Genomic DNA, 19,608 nt, shown 5'->3' on the forward strand with positions numbered 1-19,608 from the left:
TATTTCCCATGCCAAACTGTGTTGAAAGTTAATGAACTTCCTAAATTCCCTACCAAGAGCTGAGAAGCAAAGAGGAGAAGAGAGAAGAAATAAGTTACTTTGATCAAATAGGGGTTTGGAGGAGAAAGTGTGTATAATACTAACATTTTCCCATGGATTTTGACCCTGGGATCAGATTGGTGAAGAAATAAACTTACGTACATCATTAGTTTGTTACATATCTGTTTGGAACAAACTAAAATATTCTACTTTAATGTTTCTGTCAGGATAATATTGTTAGGTTTTGAATATTGCATGATGTGGCAAGATTACTGTAATTTTTTTGGTATTTTTTAATTGAAGTATAGTTGATTTACAACGTTGTGTTAATTATGGCTGTGCAGCAAGGTGATTCAGTTTATACATATATATACACATTATTTTTGTATTCTTTGCCATTATAGTTTATCATACAATATTGAATATAATCCTCATGCTATACAATAGGACCTTGTTGTTTATTCATTCTCTATATAAAAGCTTACATAAGATTACTATAATTTTTTGTTTTTTTTAAATTTCATTTATTTATTCAGCAAATTAAACAGTTTTTTGCCAGGCAGTGGGAAAATAACAATGAAGAAAACTGAGCAAATTCTCTCCTTCATGAAACATGCATTCTGCTGAGTGATGAGTGAGGGAAGACCAAAAAATAAAATAAATAGGTAAAGATATAATATATTAGGAAAGTGCCAACAATAAAAATAAAGAAGTGAAGCAGGAGAGAGTTGAGTATAGGAGATTTTAGATACACCAGTAAATAAGGATCCACTGACAAGGTGATATTCAAATACAGATCTGATAGAAATGAGTGGCCAGGTCATGTGGACATTTGGGAAAGAATCCTGGCAGAGAGAGGAGCAAGTTCAAAGGTCCCTAGACATGAGAGTGCTTTATAAAATGTGATTTTGGATTGCATGCTTTATCTGCTAATTTGCTTTTTCTCTTCACCATGAATTGGAAAATGTTTTCCAGGTGCCTCCAGTGGGCGCTGTGATTTTGAGTTTGATCTTTGTTCCTGGGAGCAGGAGCAGGATGATGACTTTGACTGGAATCCGAAGGCGAGCAACGTCCCTGCTACAGGCACAGAGCCAGCAGCTGATCACACCTTGGGAAATTCATCTGGCCATTACATCTTTATAAAGAGCTTGTTCCCTCAGCAGCCCATGAGGGCAGCCAGAATTTCAAGTCCAGTCATAAGCAGGAGGAGCAAAAACTGTAAGGTATGGAGAAAAAATTAAAACAGAAATATTATAAGCAACTTCTGATAGAGTCAAAAACAGAAAACAGAATGGCCAGAACCAAACCAAAAAGTGAGTTTGAATGGTCTCAACTTGGAATTTTGTGAGAGGCAGAAAGTGAAGATGAAAGGGAAGGTTTGTTAGAAGTGTTGGAAGAATTTATCCTATGGATAAGTTCCATAGACAAGGAATCTTGGAATCCATTGGAAAAATGTCATGGTTATTATCCACAACTGTGGGTGAAAGTGAAAGAAAGTGTTAGTCACTTAGTCATGTCTGACTCTTTGCGACCCCGTGGACTGTAACCCACCAGACTTCTCTGTTCATGGAATTCTCCAGGCAAGAATACTGGATTGAGTTGCCGTTTCCTTCTTCAGGGGATCTTCCCAGCCCAGGGGTTGAACATGTGTCTCTGCATTGCAGGCAGATTCTTTACTGTCTGAGCCACCTAGAACAAAGTAAAATATCAGTTGTGTCCACTTAGGGAACTTGGCACTCATTGGAATTATGGGAATTTCACCATAAGGAAGAGAATTAAACAGTGAGAAATAGCATATAGTTAAATATTTCCAAGAGCTAATATTAGTCATAGTTGACACCATGCTAAAATGGTTGGACATCTTCACAGAAAATTAAAGACTGAAGTTGACCCTTTAAAAGGTAGAATTTCTAGATTAGGAAAAAATGGTTTGGCCATTATCCTGTGGAAATTTGAAGAAAATGTTTATAGAGTGTTAAAAACATAAGTAGAGTTGTTTGGATCTTCATATGATGACTATGCATTTGCATGGTCCTTCACTTTCCTTTACTATTTGTGTGATTGTCTGTTTTTATTCCCCAAGGGATTTGAGCCAGCTAGGCTGGGAGCTAAATTTAGCTTTACATATAAATTAAGCACTCAGAAATTACTTCATGGCATCTTTTTATAAGTGGTTAATGTGTGGATAAATGTGCCCTTTATGACAAAAAATACAGTCTCCATAAGCTGTGAACACATGTATTCAGACTGGTGTATTCCTCAATGTCTCAACAATGGAAAGAAAACAAATTATATCCAGAAAGTTGCTAGCTGATCACAGAATCAAACTGGGAGGAATGATTTAAATCTTTATTATCTTCAGATTGTCATATTCTTGTATATCTGTTTCCACAACACACAGAGTCTTAACTCCAGTAGGAGGCTTGTTAAATCTTTGCTCATGGGCTCTCCAGCTGAACCTATATTTACTACTGGTGTTTATTCCTCTGTTTTATACTGACCAGCCTTCACATCCTACCACTGTCCCAGCCCGGTCATGTTAAACCTTTAGCTTGTCTTAGGAGCTTTTCTTGCTCAGTTTAAGTTGATTTCATAGTTTAACACTCAGAGTAATATCTCTCTTCTCTCTTTAGGCACATTTGATAGATTTTCTGTGAGAAAGTGACATGGTCAAAGTTTGAGAAGCATAACTCGGCAGTCCAGAATGGATGTAATGAAAAAATACACAATTAAACTTTAATTAGTTTGGTAAAAATTGAGTTTTAGAAAAGCAAAGAAGTCAAACAAATTTTATGTACTTCATGTTTAATTTTTAATTAATTTTCCAAGACTAGAACTGATTTTCTCATTTCAGAATGTCTGAATATACAGATTGATAGATATAGACACAACATATGTAAAATCCAGTGTTCTGGGGTTTTATTTTCAAGAAAGTATCAAGTAATTTGGAAAACAACAGAAAGAAGACTTCTTAGCTGTTCTATTTAGACTTCCTCTAAGAATGTTCAATAGATTTTTTCTTTTCATACTGTAGTAACTAAGGGTTTCATTTATCTCTATTTTTGCCTGGTCCCAGAACTATAGTTCCCACTGTTTTAAACATCTGTGCGAGAATAATCAAGTATGCCTACGAGAAATGTCAAAAAATTAATGATGAATGGTTCATTTTATGAATATTTATGATATAGACTGTATACAAAGAAGTAAAGAAAAGTCATGCTGGAAATGATTGAGACTCTTAGATATAAAAAATTTGTTTATCAGGTGAGCAGAAGTGACCTCCCAAATTTTCATGAAAATCCTTTCTGTCACTTGACCTTGCAGAATACCTTCAGGCAGAAAAAAACCAAATTGGAGATTTTTCGCCCTTCTGAGGGATGGGTGGAATACAGAGAAGTATGCAGACATAGACTGATGAGTATAGAGACCAAACCTCTGAGTAACTGAAATTTCTGGTGAAGATGCCTCCTTAAAAGAATTCAGTACTTGACAAAAATCTGTACTTGATAAAAATCTATTTGCTCATGTTGCCCTGTGATTAGGTTACATTGTCATCAAGTATTCTCTGTAGAAATGGAGTGTTTGTGTTTAGATGTTTGTTTGCATGTTAACCCAATGGTATCACTCAGAAAATGACCTCAAGAAAATACAGAAGTATTTATGTGACATAAAACATATGCCTTATTCTTTCTGTGCAAATAAGACAAAACAAGGCAGAATACTGGGAAGACCATGTGTATGACTGCAGGGGCTTCAGACAGATGTGTGCTATTGCCTGTTGGATAGTTTCCTTTCTTGCCTTTTGACACTGCTCAACAGACTGGACTCAGACCCTTTTTTAAAATTAATTTTTAATGGAATATACTTGCTTTACAATGTTGCGTTAGTTCTCTGCTGTACGGTGAAGTGAATCAGCTCTGTTGTTGTTATTTAGTTACAAAGTCACGTCAGACTCCTTCGCAGCCGCATGGCTCCTCTCCATGAGATTTCTCAGGCAAGCATATTGGAGTGGATTGCCATTTCCTTCTCCAGAGGATCTTCACAACCCAGGGATGGAACCCATGTCTCCTGAATTGGCAGGTGGATTGTTTACCACTGAGCCACCAGGAGAGCCCCTGGAATCAGCTCTACAGACACGTATATCCCCTCCTTTTCTAAATTTTCTTCCTATTTAGGTCACGGCAGAGCACTGGGTGGAGTCCCATGTGCTGGGCGGTAGGTTCTCGTTAGTTATCTGTTTATACAGAGCATCCGTGGTGTACACATGTCAATCCCCATCAGCCACCTTTTGTTTCTCCCTTTGTGCCACTTAGCTTTGACCAGTCCTCCCAGAACAAGCCACGGTGGTCACAGAGTTCATGTTTTCCTACATTAATGGATTAATCAATCGAATAGCATTTTTGGATCATAGAGTAATAGCTGAAGTTTGGGTATTATTCATCAGCTAGGAAATTTGCATAGATTGACTTCACAGACCTTGCCTCTTGATGCTGTTTGAAAGTACGCATTATGTATATTGTTTAGTCACATTCTTTACTCTTTAAGCACATTCATTTCCCTTTTCTAGAATATAATATCCATGAGTACCAGTGTTTCTAAAATGTTATTCTCCTGCATGAAGATCACGCACCGTTAGTTTTCCCTCACTCCTAAAAATTACAAGCCAAAAGCTTAAAATCACCAAGTCCCTACTGTTCCTAACTCATACTCCTTTTTTTTTTTAGAATTTCCCCTAACTTTCTCCATCAGTGTTTTAGTCACCAAAAATCTGGTAACTCCATATTTGAAACATTGAGATGTTAATCCCTGGAAATACTCATATTAATTTTTACTTGGGTGTAAAACTCAGGTCTACTCTTCTAAAACATTTCAAGTAAAATTTAGAAATTGCTATTCTGGTGGTTTTGCTATGTATAGTAGAGCCCTGAGGACCTTGTAGAACTGAAAATGTGTTTCAAGTATAAGAATGTGGTGGAATAAGCAATCAAGTATCTGCTGTTTTGAAGAAAATGGTTTAAGTTTCATGAGATGGGAAATGATTTTCTTTAGTACCTGATGTTTCTTAATCATGAAAAATCTTTCTATATAATACAGCACTTTTTAATGATATTTTTATCCCTTCAAGAGTAGATTTTAAGAGTTTGTGGAGGAATCCTACTTTTATAAGTCACAAAAAGAAAGTAAACACTGCTCATTTTTTCAACTAAATTCTTGCTTGGTCCTTATTGTACTATATTCCATGTTTTGCAGCATATGATTTAAGGCTGGACTAGCGTCATTCATTGATAGAGTATTCACTAAACAATAGAACATATTCATTTTTCCTTCCAGAATCTGTTAAGAAAAGAGAGAGCAGCATGATATAATTGAAAATAAGATGAAATTAATTGTACTAATTATTTATAACATTTCTGTTCTTGGTTGCAGATAATTTTTCATTATCACATGTATGGACATGGCATTGGTGCGCTCACCTTGATCCAGGTATCAGTCTCAAACCAGACGAAGGTCCTGCTTAACCTCACTGTAGAACAAGGCAATTTCTGGCAGCGGAAAGAACTAGCCCTATCTGGTGATGAGGACTTCCAACTCAAATTTGAAGGCCGAGTTGGGAAGGGCCACCGTGGTGATATTGCACTGGACGACATTGTGCTTACAAAGAACTGTCTACCTTCCCATCGCTCCATGAAAGAAGAACTCGCAGCGCCTCTTCCAACAGGTATGTTTTGATTTATTTAGTTCGTGCTTTTACAGAGTGGTAGAGGGGAAGGAAGGAAATGGAAAAGAAGTGACCTAAACACCTAGTAAATTATTCTTTTCATAAGGAAAAATATTTTTGAATCTAAAATGGTATCTTTCAAGCCTTTACTCATAAACTTGTCTTCCAAGTTCTTCTCCAAGCTTTGGTGTATTTACCAATTCCTGAGTCCTTAGTTTAGTCAGTATCTTCTTAGATCAATAAAATAAGGCTCCTTTCTTTTCAGTTTGATTCAGATTTTAGTCCTAAATAAATATCTTTCACTCTTAATAAAATGTAAGAATGTCAAGAACAGATTTATTCCATTTTAATTAGATGTTAGTGTGGTTATGTTATATACTTTATTCTCTTCAGACAAATACTTTATTCATTTGAAGGGAATGGCAACCCACTCCAGTATTCTTGCCTGGAGAATTCCATGGACAGAGGAGCCTGGTGGGTTATATAGCCTATTGAGTCACAAAGAGTCAGACATAACTGACTGACTAACACTTACTCACTTATTCATTTGAATGGTTGGATTTATATATTTAAGTCATGTAGATGATTGACTATGTCCATCCATTCACCTAAAAATATTTGGGTAATTTTTCTTAATAATTAGATTAAAATGTTCACTTGATAGATGTCCAATATTATACATAGATTGACAGTGTTATAAGATGTGGAAATAGTAAGTAGCATTAATCCCTATAATATATTAGAAGTATGAAATGAAAATAAATACAGTATGTAGTATTAAGAAAACAAAATAACAAATTTTATCAATTGATAACATATATATTAATATTTAAACCATGAGTTTGGAGGAGAAAATAAAAATGCCATTCTTTTTGTATATAAATTACATATTGTAAGTAAGAAACAAAAGTGCTTTAAGAAGAATGAACTAATTTATTTGTGCTGACTTACAGTGGGTAGAATGGGGAACAGTGCCATTTCTGCCTTGACTTCCTCATTCGTTTCAAAGGGAGTGTTTTAATTTGGTTAAGAGTATGTTTCTAGATAAATGTTTCCCCGCTGACACATAATTAAGTCAGGATGTTTGCTTGAAGTTTCCCGCACTATATGGAATGGTACAGAGGAAAACAAACATTTCAAAATTGTGTTGAGGGATATATGTACTACCAAGTGAAAGTGAAAGTCGCTCAGTTGTGTCTGACTCTTTGCAACCCCATGGACTATACAGTCCATGGAATTCTCCAGGCCAGAATACTGTAGTGGGTAGCATTTCCCTTCTCCAGGAGATCTTCCCAAACCAGGGATGGAATGCAGGTCTCCCACATTGCAAGAGGATTCTTTACCAGCTGAGGCCATCAGGGAAGCCCAGATACTAACAAGAATTAAATATAAAAGCACTTCAGATACCTCAGAATAATCTACTTCTTGAGAAAAGCCTCACCTTCTTTCTCTGTAGGTGATCTGATGACAGCTATACTAACTCTTGTCCAGATCTGACTTTTTAAATAGTAAATTTTTGATCATAATAAAAGTAATCTTATAGCATCCAAGTAACAAGACAGCAAAACTTTTATGTAGAACCACTTTAAACTTCAATGAACAACTACTAAGTGGGGTGTCAGAGGAACAAACCAATCTCATTGGGAATTTTAAATTCTTAAACCTGTGAAGTCTGGAATGAAGTTTCTTAAACAAAAATAAAAAGGCTTCCAAAAGGGAAATTTTAAAGTATGTACAAAGTGGTATAGATTATATATTAATTGTAAAATTAAGGGTGCGTGTTAATATCACTAGAGTTCTTTGTATATCCTGATGCTATTGGAGATATTCTATTAAAAGTTTTGATGAATAGAATTGAGATTCTGCTCTTAAGAATATCTCATTGTTGGAGGGGAGAATAGGAAAACCATTTCAAAAACCACCTAATATTAGGTTAGATATAATAAAGTGCCAGTAGAGGGTATATATATATACTGTTGTGTATATATGTGTTTAAACATATTTGGGAGAGTGTCCTGGACAAATTTTTAAAAAGCCAAACTGCTTTTTATTAGTCTTCATCAAAGTTGGTGCAAGAGAATTCAGCAATATCATGAACTTTTAACAGAAGTATAATGCAAACCACTAATGTAAGCTACTTGTGTAATTTATATATGCTAGAAGTTATGTTTAGAAAAAGCAAAGTTAATTTTTAGAATATATTTTGCCATTTCCTTCTCCAAAGGATCTTCCTGACATAGGAATTGAACCTGGATCTCCTGCATTGCAGGCAGATTCTTTACCGACTGAACTACAAGGAAAATGCTGAATTAACTCAATATGCCCCAAGTATTATCATTTAACACAAAAACTATGTAAGGTAATAATGAAGTATTTTATATTCTTATTTTCAGACTTAGCCTTTAAAATCCAGTGTATATTTTACAACTGCAACCCATCTCAATTTGGATTAGCCGCATTTTGATTGCTTGATAGCTACTCATTCTATCCCCGTGTACAGGAGATGAAGTAGATACTGGACGGCACTTTTATGTCTGACAATTGGGTTCCATTATTTGGGGTCCAATTTGTGAATTTCAAAGAATTTCAGTTGTATTCTTATTTAAACAGAAGCAAAAATATACCCCTAGGCTAAATGGGAAAGCGTGGGTAGGTACCATGTTCTAGTGAAGTAGGTACTAATTTCAGACATTCTTCTTACTAGCTATGTGTTGTACAACTTCTCTGAGACCCAATTTCCTCATCTGTTAAGCAAAGAGAACCTATTTCTTAAGTTCTTAAAGTAAAAAGAGGTAATCACCTATATGGGCTTCCCAGATGGTGGTAAGGTGAAGAATCTACCTGTCAGAGCAGGAGATATAAGAGATGCAGGTTTGATCCCTGGGTTGGGAAGATCTGCTGGAGAAGGGAATGGCAACCCACTCTAGTATTCTTGCCTAGAGAATCCCATGTACAGAGGAGCCTGGTGGGCTACGGTCCATAGGGTCACAAAGAGTTGGACAGGACTGAAGCGACTTAGCATATACACACTCAATCACCTATATAATTTACCTAGTCTCATGTCTGGTATATTCTCTTGTTTGGCATTTATTCAGTAAAAACTATGTCATTTTACATTATCTGATATTTTGAGCACCTTACCAGTATTCCTTAGATGGTATAGACATTTGAGTGTGAGCCTCCATTATTTGCATTTTATTAAGAATATATTTCTACCATGTGTTTTAGCAAAATGTTCTCTCTTGCAGAGATCACAAGCATATAATTATTGTATATTACATTGTAATCATTTAACCTATTATTTATTGAAAACCTCTTTAATTTAGTAATTTTAATTGTCATGAATAACGTGTATGTATATGTGTATCTTTGAAATGTTTCTCAGTACTGCAAAAACACTTAACCTGGAACTTTCACAGATAAATGAAGGATAAATGATATTCAGGCAGTGGCTATATCCACTAAACTTCTGAAAGTGACTTTAGTTCATGCACACTTTTCATCTATATTCATGGGCGTAGGCTAATAATTCCGTCAAGGACAACTTAAAATAGAAAAAGACAAGAGGAGGCAAAACATATATATTTAGGAAGATGCAATTGAACTGAATCTGGAATTAGTGATTCTAATCAGTCAAATAAGAACCAGAGCTTTATTAGCAAAAGTAATATTAAGGGGTTATTATTGAGTCTTTAGAAGTTATATTTAAAAACTTATTTTGATGGCAATTTTGTTAATTGCTAAATGATGATGGAGAAAAATAATTGTTTAATGAATTTTAATAAGAAAAAGACAACCAAGATTCCTCTTTTAAATGTCTGTATGGAGATTCAGCCATTATCATATTCTCTGTTATTGACCGATATTTAATAAAAATTTTAGTATAATAAGGACAAAGACCAAGTCTTAATTTGTGTGTGCATGCAGTTGTGTGTTTTAAGTAATTTATAAATATGAGTCATAAAACAATTATGTTTTAACATGACAATTAATTTTTGCTTAATGAGGTCAACATGTACACACTGCCAAATTTAAAATGGATAACCATCAAGGACCTACTGTGTAGCACAGGGAAGTCTGGTCTCAATGTGATGTGGCAGCCTTGGTGGGAGGGGAATTTTGGGGGAGAATAGATACATGTATATGCATGGCTGAGTCACTCTGCTGTGCACCTAAAACTATCACAACATTCTTAATCATCAGCTGTACTCCAATATAAAATGAAAAGTTTAAAAAAGGCAAAAAAAAATGTATAAGGCAATGGAGCTTGAATGGATTAGCTTCTCTTTGAAGTCAAGTATTTCCTTGAAATACTTGGGGGGAGTTTAAAAGGCTAGTACCTACAGATGAGAATGCAGGCATAGCAACTCAGAGTCTCTTGCTGGGAAATCTGGCTGATTATACTTGGCTCTGTAATTTAGTGAACTCTGTACCCAGGGTTTAGTGCTAAGTGCGTGTGTTTGGGGTTTAAAAAGATGAATTTGGACTTTTGTACTGCTTACTACTTACAAGGCATCACCTGATCTACTTAACCTCTCTAATTCTTATCTTTCTTGTCCATAAAAATGGAGCTGTTGGAATCTACTAAGTGATCTGAAAAATAATTGAGATAATAATATATAGTATGTTTCAAGCAACCATTGGCATACAGTCAGTGTTTAGTACCTCTCCCTTTTTTTCTACCAGTTCTCTCCCTGCTGGGGAGATTGTGAAATTAAAGTGTGCATAAGTTGAAATTTCTTAAAAGCATGTTGTATACTTGTTATTTTTTTCTTCTTCATGTTCCATTCATTGCTTAAAAATTCAGATTTTCTCTGACCCTCCTATTCTCTTCAAAGAATTTGCTCTCATAAAAGTCCCTAAATTGCTAAATTCTTTAGTTTCATTTGTTATTCATAACAAACATTAGAGAGGAAAGAAGTGGGTCTAAGATTCAAGGAAGTTGATGACTTGCGTATGTGTGGGTGGGGGCAGAGTAAAGTTCATTTTAAATATACAAGCTTACTCCAACCAGTGTTTATTTCCAAGTTAATATTTTCCCAGTAAAATATCTCTTGATTTTTGGTACTCAAATTCATGGAATGCCTATATTTCACTCTGGTTTTTTAATTTTTATGTTTCTGCTTTTTTATTTTTATTTTAATTAAAAATTTTTAATTTTTATGTTTTCAATATTTATATTGGTATATTTGCACTACTAAACACTGAGAATGCTGTTTAAGCAACATATTGTACAGGAAAAATCTCAAGTTCTGTTCCAAATACAGTCAATAGACAAAGAGATTTTGAAAATTTCATGCAGTGACCATACAGAGGAAGTTCATCATGGACACTGCTCTGGTTAGGAGAAGCATGAGAGTAATAAATACACTGTAAAATATTATTTCATTTGTGCATTTGTTCTGAATATGTTTTTTCAGTGCATATTTTTGTCTAATTTGAACAATAAATTCCTCCAGAAATTGAGAAAATGTTGAAAAAATTTGAAAGCGAAAACAAAAGAGATTTCAGTGTAAGAGAAGATAAAGGCAATTATAATATTAACCAATGAGAGCTGGTTCTTCAAAGGTAGACTTAAAGAATAGAGAGGGACTTCCCTGTTGGTCCAGTGGTTGAGACTTTGCCTTCCAATGCAGGATGTGTGAGTTTGATCCCTATTCAAGGAGCTAAGATTCCCACATGCCTCTCAGCCAAAAAACCAAACCATAGAAACAATACTGTAACAAATTCAATAAAGACTTTAAGCCAGTCCACATCCAAAAAAAAAAAAAAAAAAAATTATTGAAGTGCACTTATATCTTACTGAAGGATTTGCTATTAAGTTTGTTCCTGTAAACATATAATGTTAGTCTAAGGAAAACTCAGACACTAACTAATTAAAATGATAGACATCATTGGCTTGAAAGAATTTATGGCTCTTATAATTGCAGAGATAAACATAATACCTTAATTGGTGTTCCTCTGTGTTTCATTTGCATTTTTAGAACTTAGTTGGGGTTAGATGAGTAGATTGTGTAATGCATAATAATTTCTCACACTTAAATAAGGTGAAATTGGCTATGGATACAGCATTTTAAAACAGAACATCTGGGACTTCACTGGCAGTCCAGTGCTTGGAGACTTCACCTCCCAATGAGGAGGTGCTGGTTTAATCCTCGGTCAGGGAGCTAGGATTCCACATGCCGCGAGGTCAGAAACCCAAAGCATAAAACAGAAGCATTGTTGTCACAAGTTCAATAAAGATTTTAAAATGGTCCACATCAAAAAAAATCTTTAAAAATAAATGGAACATCTGAATTTTAGAAACATGTTTTTAACTATGAAGGAAGGAACTATACTGTAAGTTTTCAAGGAGGCATGATGATAGATACATTTGGGCAACACTTGGACTTGTGAGGGTTCAGATTTGAATGGCCGGGGAAGGAATGGGACTTTTAAAGTCTGAAAGCTGTACTTCTTTTGTGCTACCTGGGTCTATTGAAAAAAACAAATACCTGTCTTATGTTCATGTATATAATCATAAATCAAAAAAAATTATGGAATCCTATTTTTTTATGTATTTGTTCCAAGTAGAACAAAATTTTCCTCACTATAGTAGGAAGGCACCCATCAAGCCCCATTCTTTTTCGTGTCCCAAGTCTCTCTGTTGCTAGTGATGACTATATTTTACAAATTTTCTTTCTTCTAATTTCAAATATAATAGAACAGATATTGTGTAAGTTCTATACATTTTGGATAAAGAAATTTGTTCCTTAGTTTTCATTTTATTTATTATTTTATTTTTTAGATTCCACATGTAAGTGGTAGCATACAGTATTTGTTTTTTGCTGTCTGACTCATTTCTCTTAGTATCAGTTCAGTCGCTCAGTCGTGTCCGACTCTGTGGCCCCACAGACTGCAGCACGCCAGGCTTCCCTGTCCATCACCAACTCCCAGAGCTTGCTCAAACTCATGTCCACTGAGTCGGTGATGCCATCCAACCATCTCAACCTCTGTTGTCCCCTTCTCCTCCCACCTTCAATTTTTCCCAGCATCATGGTCTTTTTCAATTAGTCAGTTCTTCACATCAGGTGGCCAAAGTATTGGAGTTTCAGCTTCATCATCATTTAGGATAATACCTTCTAAGATCATCCATGGTGTTGCAAATGGCAAGATTTTATTTGCTTTTATGGCTGAGTAGTATTCCATTGTGTGTGTGCATACATAAATTTAAATATATAACATCATTATGTCTTATTTAAACACATCTTAGAATATTTTAGATGATAGTAAGAATATAATAATAAAATAGTACTAATGCATATTATTAATTGTATTACATATTAGTTAACAATGGCATAATATCAGTTTTAAAATTCCTTGTTTAGTAAGGCAACTAATGAATTTTCACTTATAATTCATTCTTCCCTATAGTTTTACTACAGTATAATTATCATACAGTTAATTACATAAAAGTAAGTGCTCTTGTCTAAACAAGGTATCATTTTTATTGAATCGCCCAGTATTGGAACTGTGGTAGTCCACTTTTTGTTCTGAAATAGCCATTTTCTTTTTCTTCTTGGTATATAGATAGCCCTATATTTAGAAAGGCATACAGCTAAACATTTCATTGCTGCAATAAATAGAAAATAGCATTATTTCCACAGACTGAAAGATTCAATAATATGTTGTAACTTTATGGTAAAGGCATTTAATATCTTTCATTATTGAAAATTATAATCTTTAAAGTGGTATCTTTAAATTTTTGTTTTCTATTTGTTTTGGGGATAGAGAAGTGGTTGATTTTTAAAATGTTAATTTGTTTATGGTAAGGATAAGTACATATTTGTTTGTTTGTTTAGTTGCCAAGTTGTGTCTGACTCCTGTGACCCTATGGACTACAGTCCGCCAGGCTCCTCTGTCCATGAGATTTTCCTAGTAAGAATACTGGAATGGGTAGTCATTTTTTACTCCAAGGGATTTGGGTAGAAAAGCAGTTGATTTTTAAAATATTAACCTTGTTTATGGTAAGGATAAACACATATTTAGGTAATCTTTAATTTTTCTTGGTAATGTTTTATAGTTTTTATGGAAGGAGCTTTTATTATATAATACTTTAAATGCTAAAGGCAAATGATATTTTCAAAAATAGTCTCTTAAAATTCAATTTTCTATTTCTTTTTGTTACTGGTATAACACACCCGTATCAACTCATTTTTAATTGAGGAAAAAAACTATATTTCTCAGCTTCCCTTGCAGTGAATGTGACTAAATTTTAGCCAATGGACTCTGAATAGACACTACATGTACCCTATAGATTGTACATCAAAAAACAGAAACATTCTCTCTATTTCCCTTCTCTTCTCACCAGCTGGTTGGAATGTAGATGTCACAGCAGGAGCTAAAGTTTGATCTTAGTTCATGAGGTTGAGTAATTGCCTCTTTAGCATGTGACAGATAGAAGGGGTCTGGTCCCCTAGACTGCAAAGAATAGAACATTAGCCTGTGGTTGTTTAGCAGTGAGAGGGGAAAAAAAAAACCCTCTCACTTTGTCACTGTTGTCTTTTGATTTGGGACAGCAGCCCAGTCTATATCTTAATAAAGGAATTTGTTATTTTCAATTGCTACATGGTGTGTCATTATGATGTTTATTTGGATGTTGGCTTGTCTTTAGTTATTCTCAGAAGATCTCTAGTTTTCTACCTGTCACCAAGAAAGATGTTCTATGATCTCTGTTTTGCCAGTTGGTCTCTTGGGAAGTTAATTCTGGGAGTCATTCCTGTGGGAACTCAACACACATCACTCCTCCAACTATTTCAGCAGTTTCTCAGATATATAATTCTCACTATCAAATCACTTTCTGTTAAAAATATTTAGGGTGATTTGGGTTATCTGCTTTTAAATGCTGATTGATCTTGGCATTTGGTAGCAAAGTTTTGACTTTATTATTTGTATTAGTTGTATTTGTATGAATTTTCTAAATGTGCCATTCTGATTCTAATAAGCCAGTGCCAAATGTCACTTAAAAACCTTACTTGCCAGATTTGATTTCAACCTCTATTATAATTCTGCAATCTGGTAAGTCAAACTCTGTCTTTTTTTTTTTTTTTTTTGTCTATATCAGCCTCCTGCCTACAAGCAAAAATAAATTTCTTTAGGGTCATAGCAGCAACACTCTGAATTTCTGATCAAAGCTGAAACAAAGAATTGAAAGTTCTGAGCCAATTAGTTCTTTTTATAAACTCTCTGGCTATGAACTCCAATGTAGCCAACTAACTCCGATAATGCCTGAATTTCTTATGCATTTCACATTGTACTACAGAGACTACCACTTAGCTTTCTACTGTTTTGCTTTCAATGGACACTTTTTTAGATAACTATGGGTGATATTTAAATGATAGCTGAGGGAAGTCACTGGTGGCTCAGATGGTAAAGAATCTGCCTACAGTGCAGAGACCTGGGTTCGATCCCTGGTTCAGGAAGATCCCCTGGAGAAGGAAATGGTCACCCACTCCAGTATTCTTGCCTGGGAAATCCCATGAACAGAGGAGCAGGCTACAGTCCATGGGGTCACAAAAGAGTCGGACACAACTGAGCAACTAACACTTTCATACCAGCTTTTTACTGATTAACGATGATCTCATTTCCTATTAAATGACTGGTAGTAGATATTGTTACATAATTCTCAAAAATGTGTTTTGTATCTTAAATATTTTCCTTTGCATTTATAATTTGGTTATTGGGAACTCTTAAAACAAATCACTACATTTGTATTCTCTTAAATAATATATGTTTGTGTTTCTCATAAGCTTGATCCTAATTGAAATATTTATATCATATGCAAAGTTAGAAATTACAGCATTATTGGCATTATCTTGGTTTTCAAGGTAAAATTAAGCTGTTTCTACTCTTTGAGCCCTAAAAATATATTCTGGTTAAATAAAAACCAAGAAAGATTGTGTGATAAGCTATTTTAATGGTTGAATGTAAATGAAACAACACATTACATTTCTCTTGGAAGAAAAATATGGTTCTGTGAAATCAAATATATTTTATGTCCCAATGAACTTAACATGTTGGAAAATTTCAGCTTCATTTGAAATGCCAATTGGCTGTACCCTACTGATGTAGTAGTGGAGAGAGGTGCAGTTTAATTTTTAACTATATCATTGTTCCAAGAACATGTCCTTTATTCAATTTAGGATTTTTGTTTCCAAATAAATTATTTCTATTAATTTGTGGAAAGGATAATGGGAATTAGAATATTCAAGTGCTATTATTATTATTATTATCATCATCATTCTTTTTCAAAGTTTTGGTTGTGCTGGGTCCTCGTTGCCACACTGGCTTTTCTCTAGCTGCCACGCGTGGGCTTCTCATTGCAGTGGCTTCTCTCGTTGCAGAGCGTGGTTTCTAGGACCCACAGGCTTCAGTAGTTGCCACGTGTGGACTCGGTAGTTGTGGCTCCTGGGCTCTAGAGCACGGGCTTGGTTGCACAATACCTCTGCATTTGCCAGAGTTCCCAGCCCTGGTAACCACCATTCTGCTTCCTGTCTCTATGAATTTGATTACTCTCGGTACCTCATGTAAGTGGAATCATACAGTATTTTAAGACACTATTTTTGAAACCAGGTTGCTCTGTATAGGAATCAAATAGCAAATTACTAGCACAAGTAACGGTATCCTGAGCACTTTTCTATTGTATTATGATTGATATCCAATATTAATTTCAGGTGTACAACTGAAACTATGATAATTCAGTGCGCTTATACATTATGAGATGACTACCACCATAAGCATAGTTACCATCTGTCACTATACACAATTGTTAACAGTAATGATTGTATTCCATATGCTGTGTGTTTCATCTCTATCACATTTATTCTATAGCTGGAAGTTTGTATGTCTTAATCCTTTTTACCTGTTTTGTCCTTCAACCCAACCCAAGGCCCTCTGGTTTTGTTTTCTGTGTCTGTGAGTCTGTTTCTGTTTTGTTTGTTCATTTGTTTTGGTTTTTTGAGATTCCACCTATCAGTGAAATCATATATTATTGGTTATTCTCTGTTTTACTTGTTTTACTTAATACCCTCTAGGCCTATCCATGTTGCTGCAAATGATCGCATTTCAATTTTTTTATGGCTGAGTCATATTGACAATTTCTTTGTCCGTTTATTGATAGACACTTAAGCTGCATCCATATTTTGGCTATTGTAAAATAGTGCTGAAATAAATAAAGGAGTGCATATATCTTTTTGAATTAGTATTTTTGTTTTCTTCATATAAACACATAAAAATTGAATTTCTGGTTTGTATAATAGTTCTTTTTTTCTTTACTTTTTAGGTATCTCCATACTATTTTCTATCATGTATGGAACAATTTGCATTCCCACCAATAATGATAAGGGTTCCCTTCTCCTCCATCCTTACCAACACTTGATTCTTGCTTTTTGATGATAGCCATTTTGACAGGTGTGAGGTGACATCCTGTGTTTTTAAATTGCATTTCCCTGATGGTTGGTGATATTGAGCATCTTTTGGCCATCTATATTCATCTTTTGGGAAAATGTCTATTCAGCTCCTCTGATCATTTTTTAATAGGTATCTTTGTTTTGTTTGTAATATCGAGCTGTAAGACTTCTGTATATATTTTAGATAGCAACACTTTATCCAGTATATCATTTGCAAATATATACTCCAATTCAGTAGGGGGCATTTTTTAAAATTTCTTTTCAGCACTTTAAGTACATCCTGGTACTCTCTTGTAACTTATAAAGTTTCTGCTAAAAAATAAGCTGATAGTGAAGATTTTCTCTTTTTTACTGGTGTTCCAAGTTATATGAAATAGGATAGGCTTCTCTGTATTTATTCTGCTTAAGAGTCAGTGAACTTTCAGAATCTAAGAATTGAGGTTCTACATAAATTCCCAAACATTCTAAGCTATTATGTCTTAGAATATTACTTGTTCCTCATTCAATCTTTTCTGTCCTCTGGATCTCTGCTAAAACTTACGTAGGATTTTCTCATCTTTTCCTTTAAAAAAATTTATTGCTTAGATATAGTACAGGTTTTCAGCATACAGTTGACCCTTGAACCACACAGGGGTCGGGGGCACCAACCTCCTGCACAGTTGAAAACTCTTGTGCTATTACTTCTGTCTCAAAAACAAAGGACTTAATAAATGATTCATCCAAGGGCAGAGGGCTGAAACAGTTTGGATAGAATCATCACCCAACCATGATTCTTTTGATTCCACATATTGTGATATCTAATCTTATACAAACTTTTCCCCAGATTTAATTTACAGATCTGTAAAATGAAAATATAGGCACTATATTTTTGAAAAAATCCACATCTAAGTGGACCTCAGCAGTTCAAACCAGTTGTTCAAGGGTCAACTACATAATTCAATGAATTTTTACAAATGCTTACACTGTTGTTAACCAAACCACTTTGAAATACTGAAAATTCCCTTCACCCCAGAAATTTTCTTTGTTCTCTTTCTCAGTAACACTGCCCCCCATTCCTCCAAAAGCAATCGAAGTTCTGAAGTATCTCTCCACATAGTAGATTTGCCTGTCATGAGCATCCCATCAATGCTGTGTTTAACCCCTTTTGCTTATATAAGGTTTTTTAAATTTATCCATATTAGTGAGTGTGTTACTCATTTGCTTATTTTTTCCATGAATAGATGGATAAAATAGACAAATTGAATAAATAAATATGATATATTCTATTGTATGAATATGTCATAAGGTGTTTATTCATTCTGTTGATAAACACATGGTTATTTCAACTTATTGGATATTGTGAATTAAACTGTTAGGAAAATTTGTGTACCATCTATTTGTCAAAATGTGTCTTTTCCTTGTAAATATCTGGAACTATGAATGCTTGGTCATTAGACGGATGTATGTTTTACTTTATGAAAAAAAACCAAACCTTTTTCAAAATGATTTTATAACACCACCAGCAGTGTATGAAATTGCCAGCTGCTACTCATTCTAACTAACATTTGTTTTGTCTGTCTTTTTAATTGTAGCACTTCTAGTGAGTATGAAATTGTATCTCTTTGTAGTTTCAGTTTACTTTTCCCTCATGATTTTTAATTGTGCTTTTGGCCACCTGTGTATATTGTTCTATGGAGTGCCTGTTTAAGTTTTTTTTTTTCATTTTCTTAACATCTTGTATGCTTAATATTAAGATATAGATATTAAGTTTAATATTGTTATAGATATTTAATATTAAGTTATAGAATTTTTTATATACTCAAGATATAAGTATCAGCATATATATAGTAAAACGTTTTTTTCTAAATGAATGTCTTAGTTCTTTAATAGTATCTTAATGATGAGAAATGTCCAATTTATCAGTTTTTTTTTCTCTCTAAGGAATCTTTCCTTATCCAAAGTCACAAAGTATTCTTCCATGTTTTCTCATTAGTTTTAGAGCTTTAACTTTTATACTTAGGTCTCTGACTTGTCAATATTACGTATGATGTTCCAGCATCATTTGCTGAAATGATTTTTGTTTGCCTATTGATTATGTGGAAGCTTTTATCAAAATTAATCTCATAGGTATAGATCTAAAACTGGTACTTTGTTCTCTTTTGTTGATTTATTTGTCTATTCAATATCCTGTGTATTTTAATGTAAATGTGATTTGATTGTGATAGCTTCATATCTGTCAGTTTGGGGAGAGTTGATGTGTGAATAGTACTGAGTTTTTCTATCCATGTATATGCCTCCAATTGTTTGAGTGTTCTTTAGTTTCTATCAGTACTACTTTGTAATTTAATTGTATAGATATTAAGAAATGCTCAAAAAAGAAGGTCAAACTTTTAAATGTTTTAGTGCTATTTCTAGTGGCAGTGT

General features: G+C 34.3%; 1 protein-coding gene across 1 annotated transcript in view; it reads left to right on the forward strand.

Moving 5' to 3' along the window:
* Positions 1–19,608, forward strand: part of MALRD1 (MAM and LDL receptor class A domain containing 1) — a 512,511-nt gene that overhangs the window by 217,285 nt on the left and 275,618 nt on the right. The window contains exons 25-26 of the mRNA XM_065919555.1: positions 1,015–1,262; positions 5,467–5,758. Coding sequence (XP_065775627.1) covers positions 1,015–1,262; positions 5,467–5,758 — 540 coding nt within the window. The remainder of the gene's footprint in view (positions 1–1,014; positions 1,263–5,466; positions 5,759–19,608) is intronic.

The sequence above is a fragment of the Muntiacus reevesi genome, chromosome 2 (genome assembly GCF_963930625.1).
Source record: "Muntiacus reevesi chromosome 2, mMunRee1.1, whole genome shotgun sequence".
NCBI classification, from domain to species: Eukaryota; Metazoa; Chordata; class Mammalia; order Artiodactyla; family Cervidae; genus Muntiacus; species Muntiacus reevesi.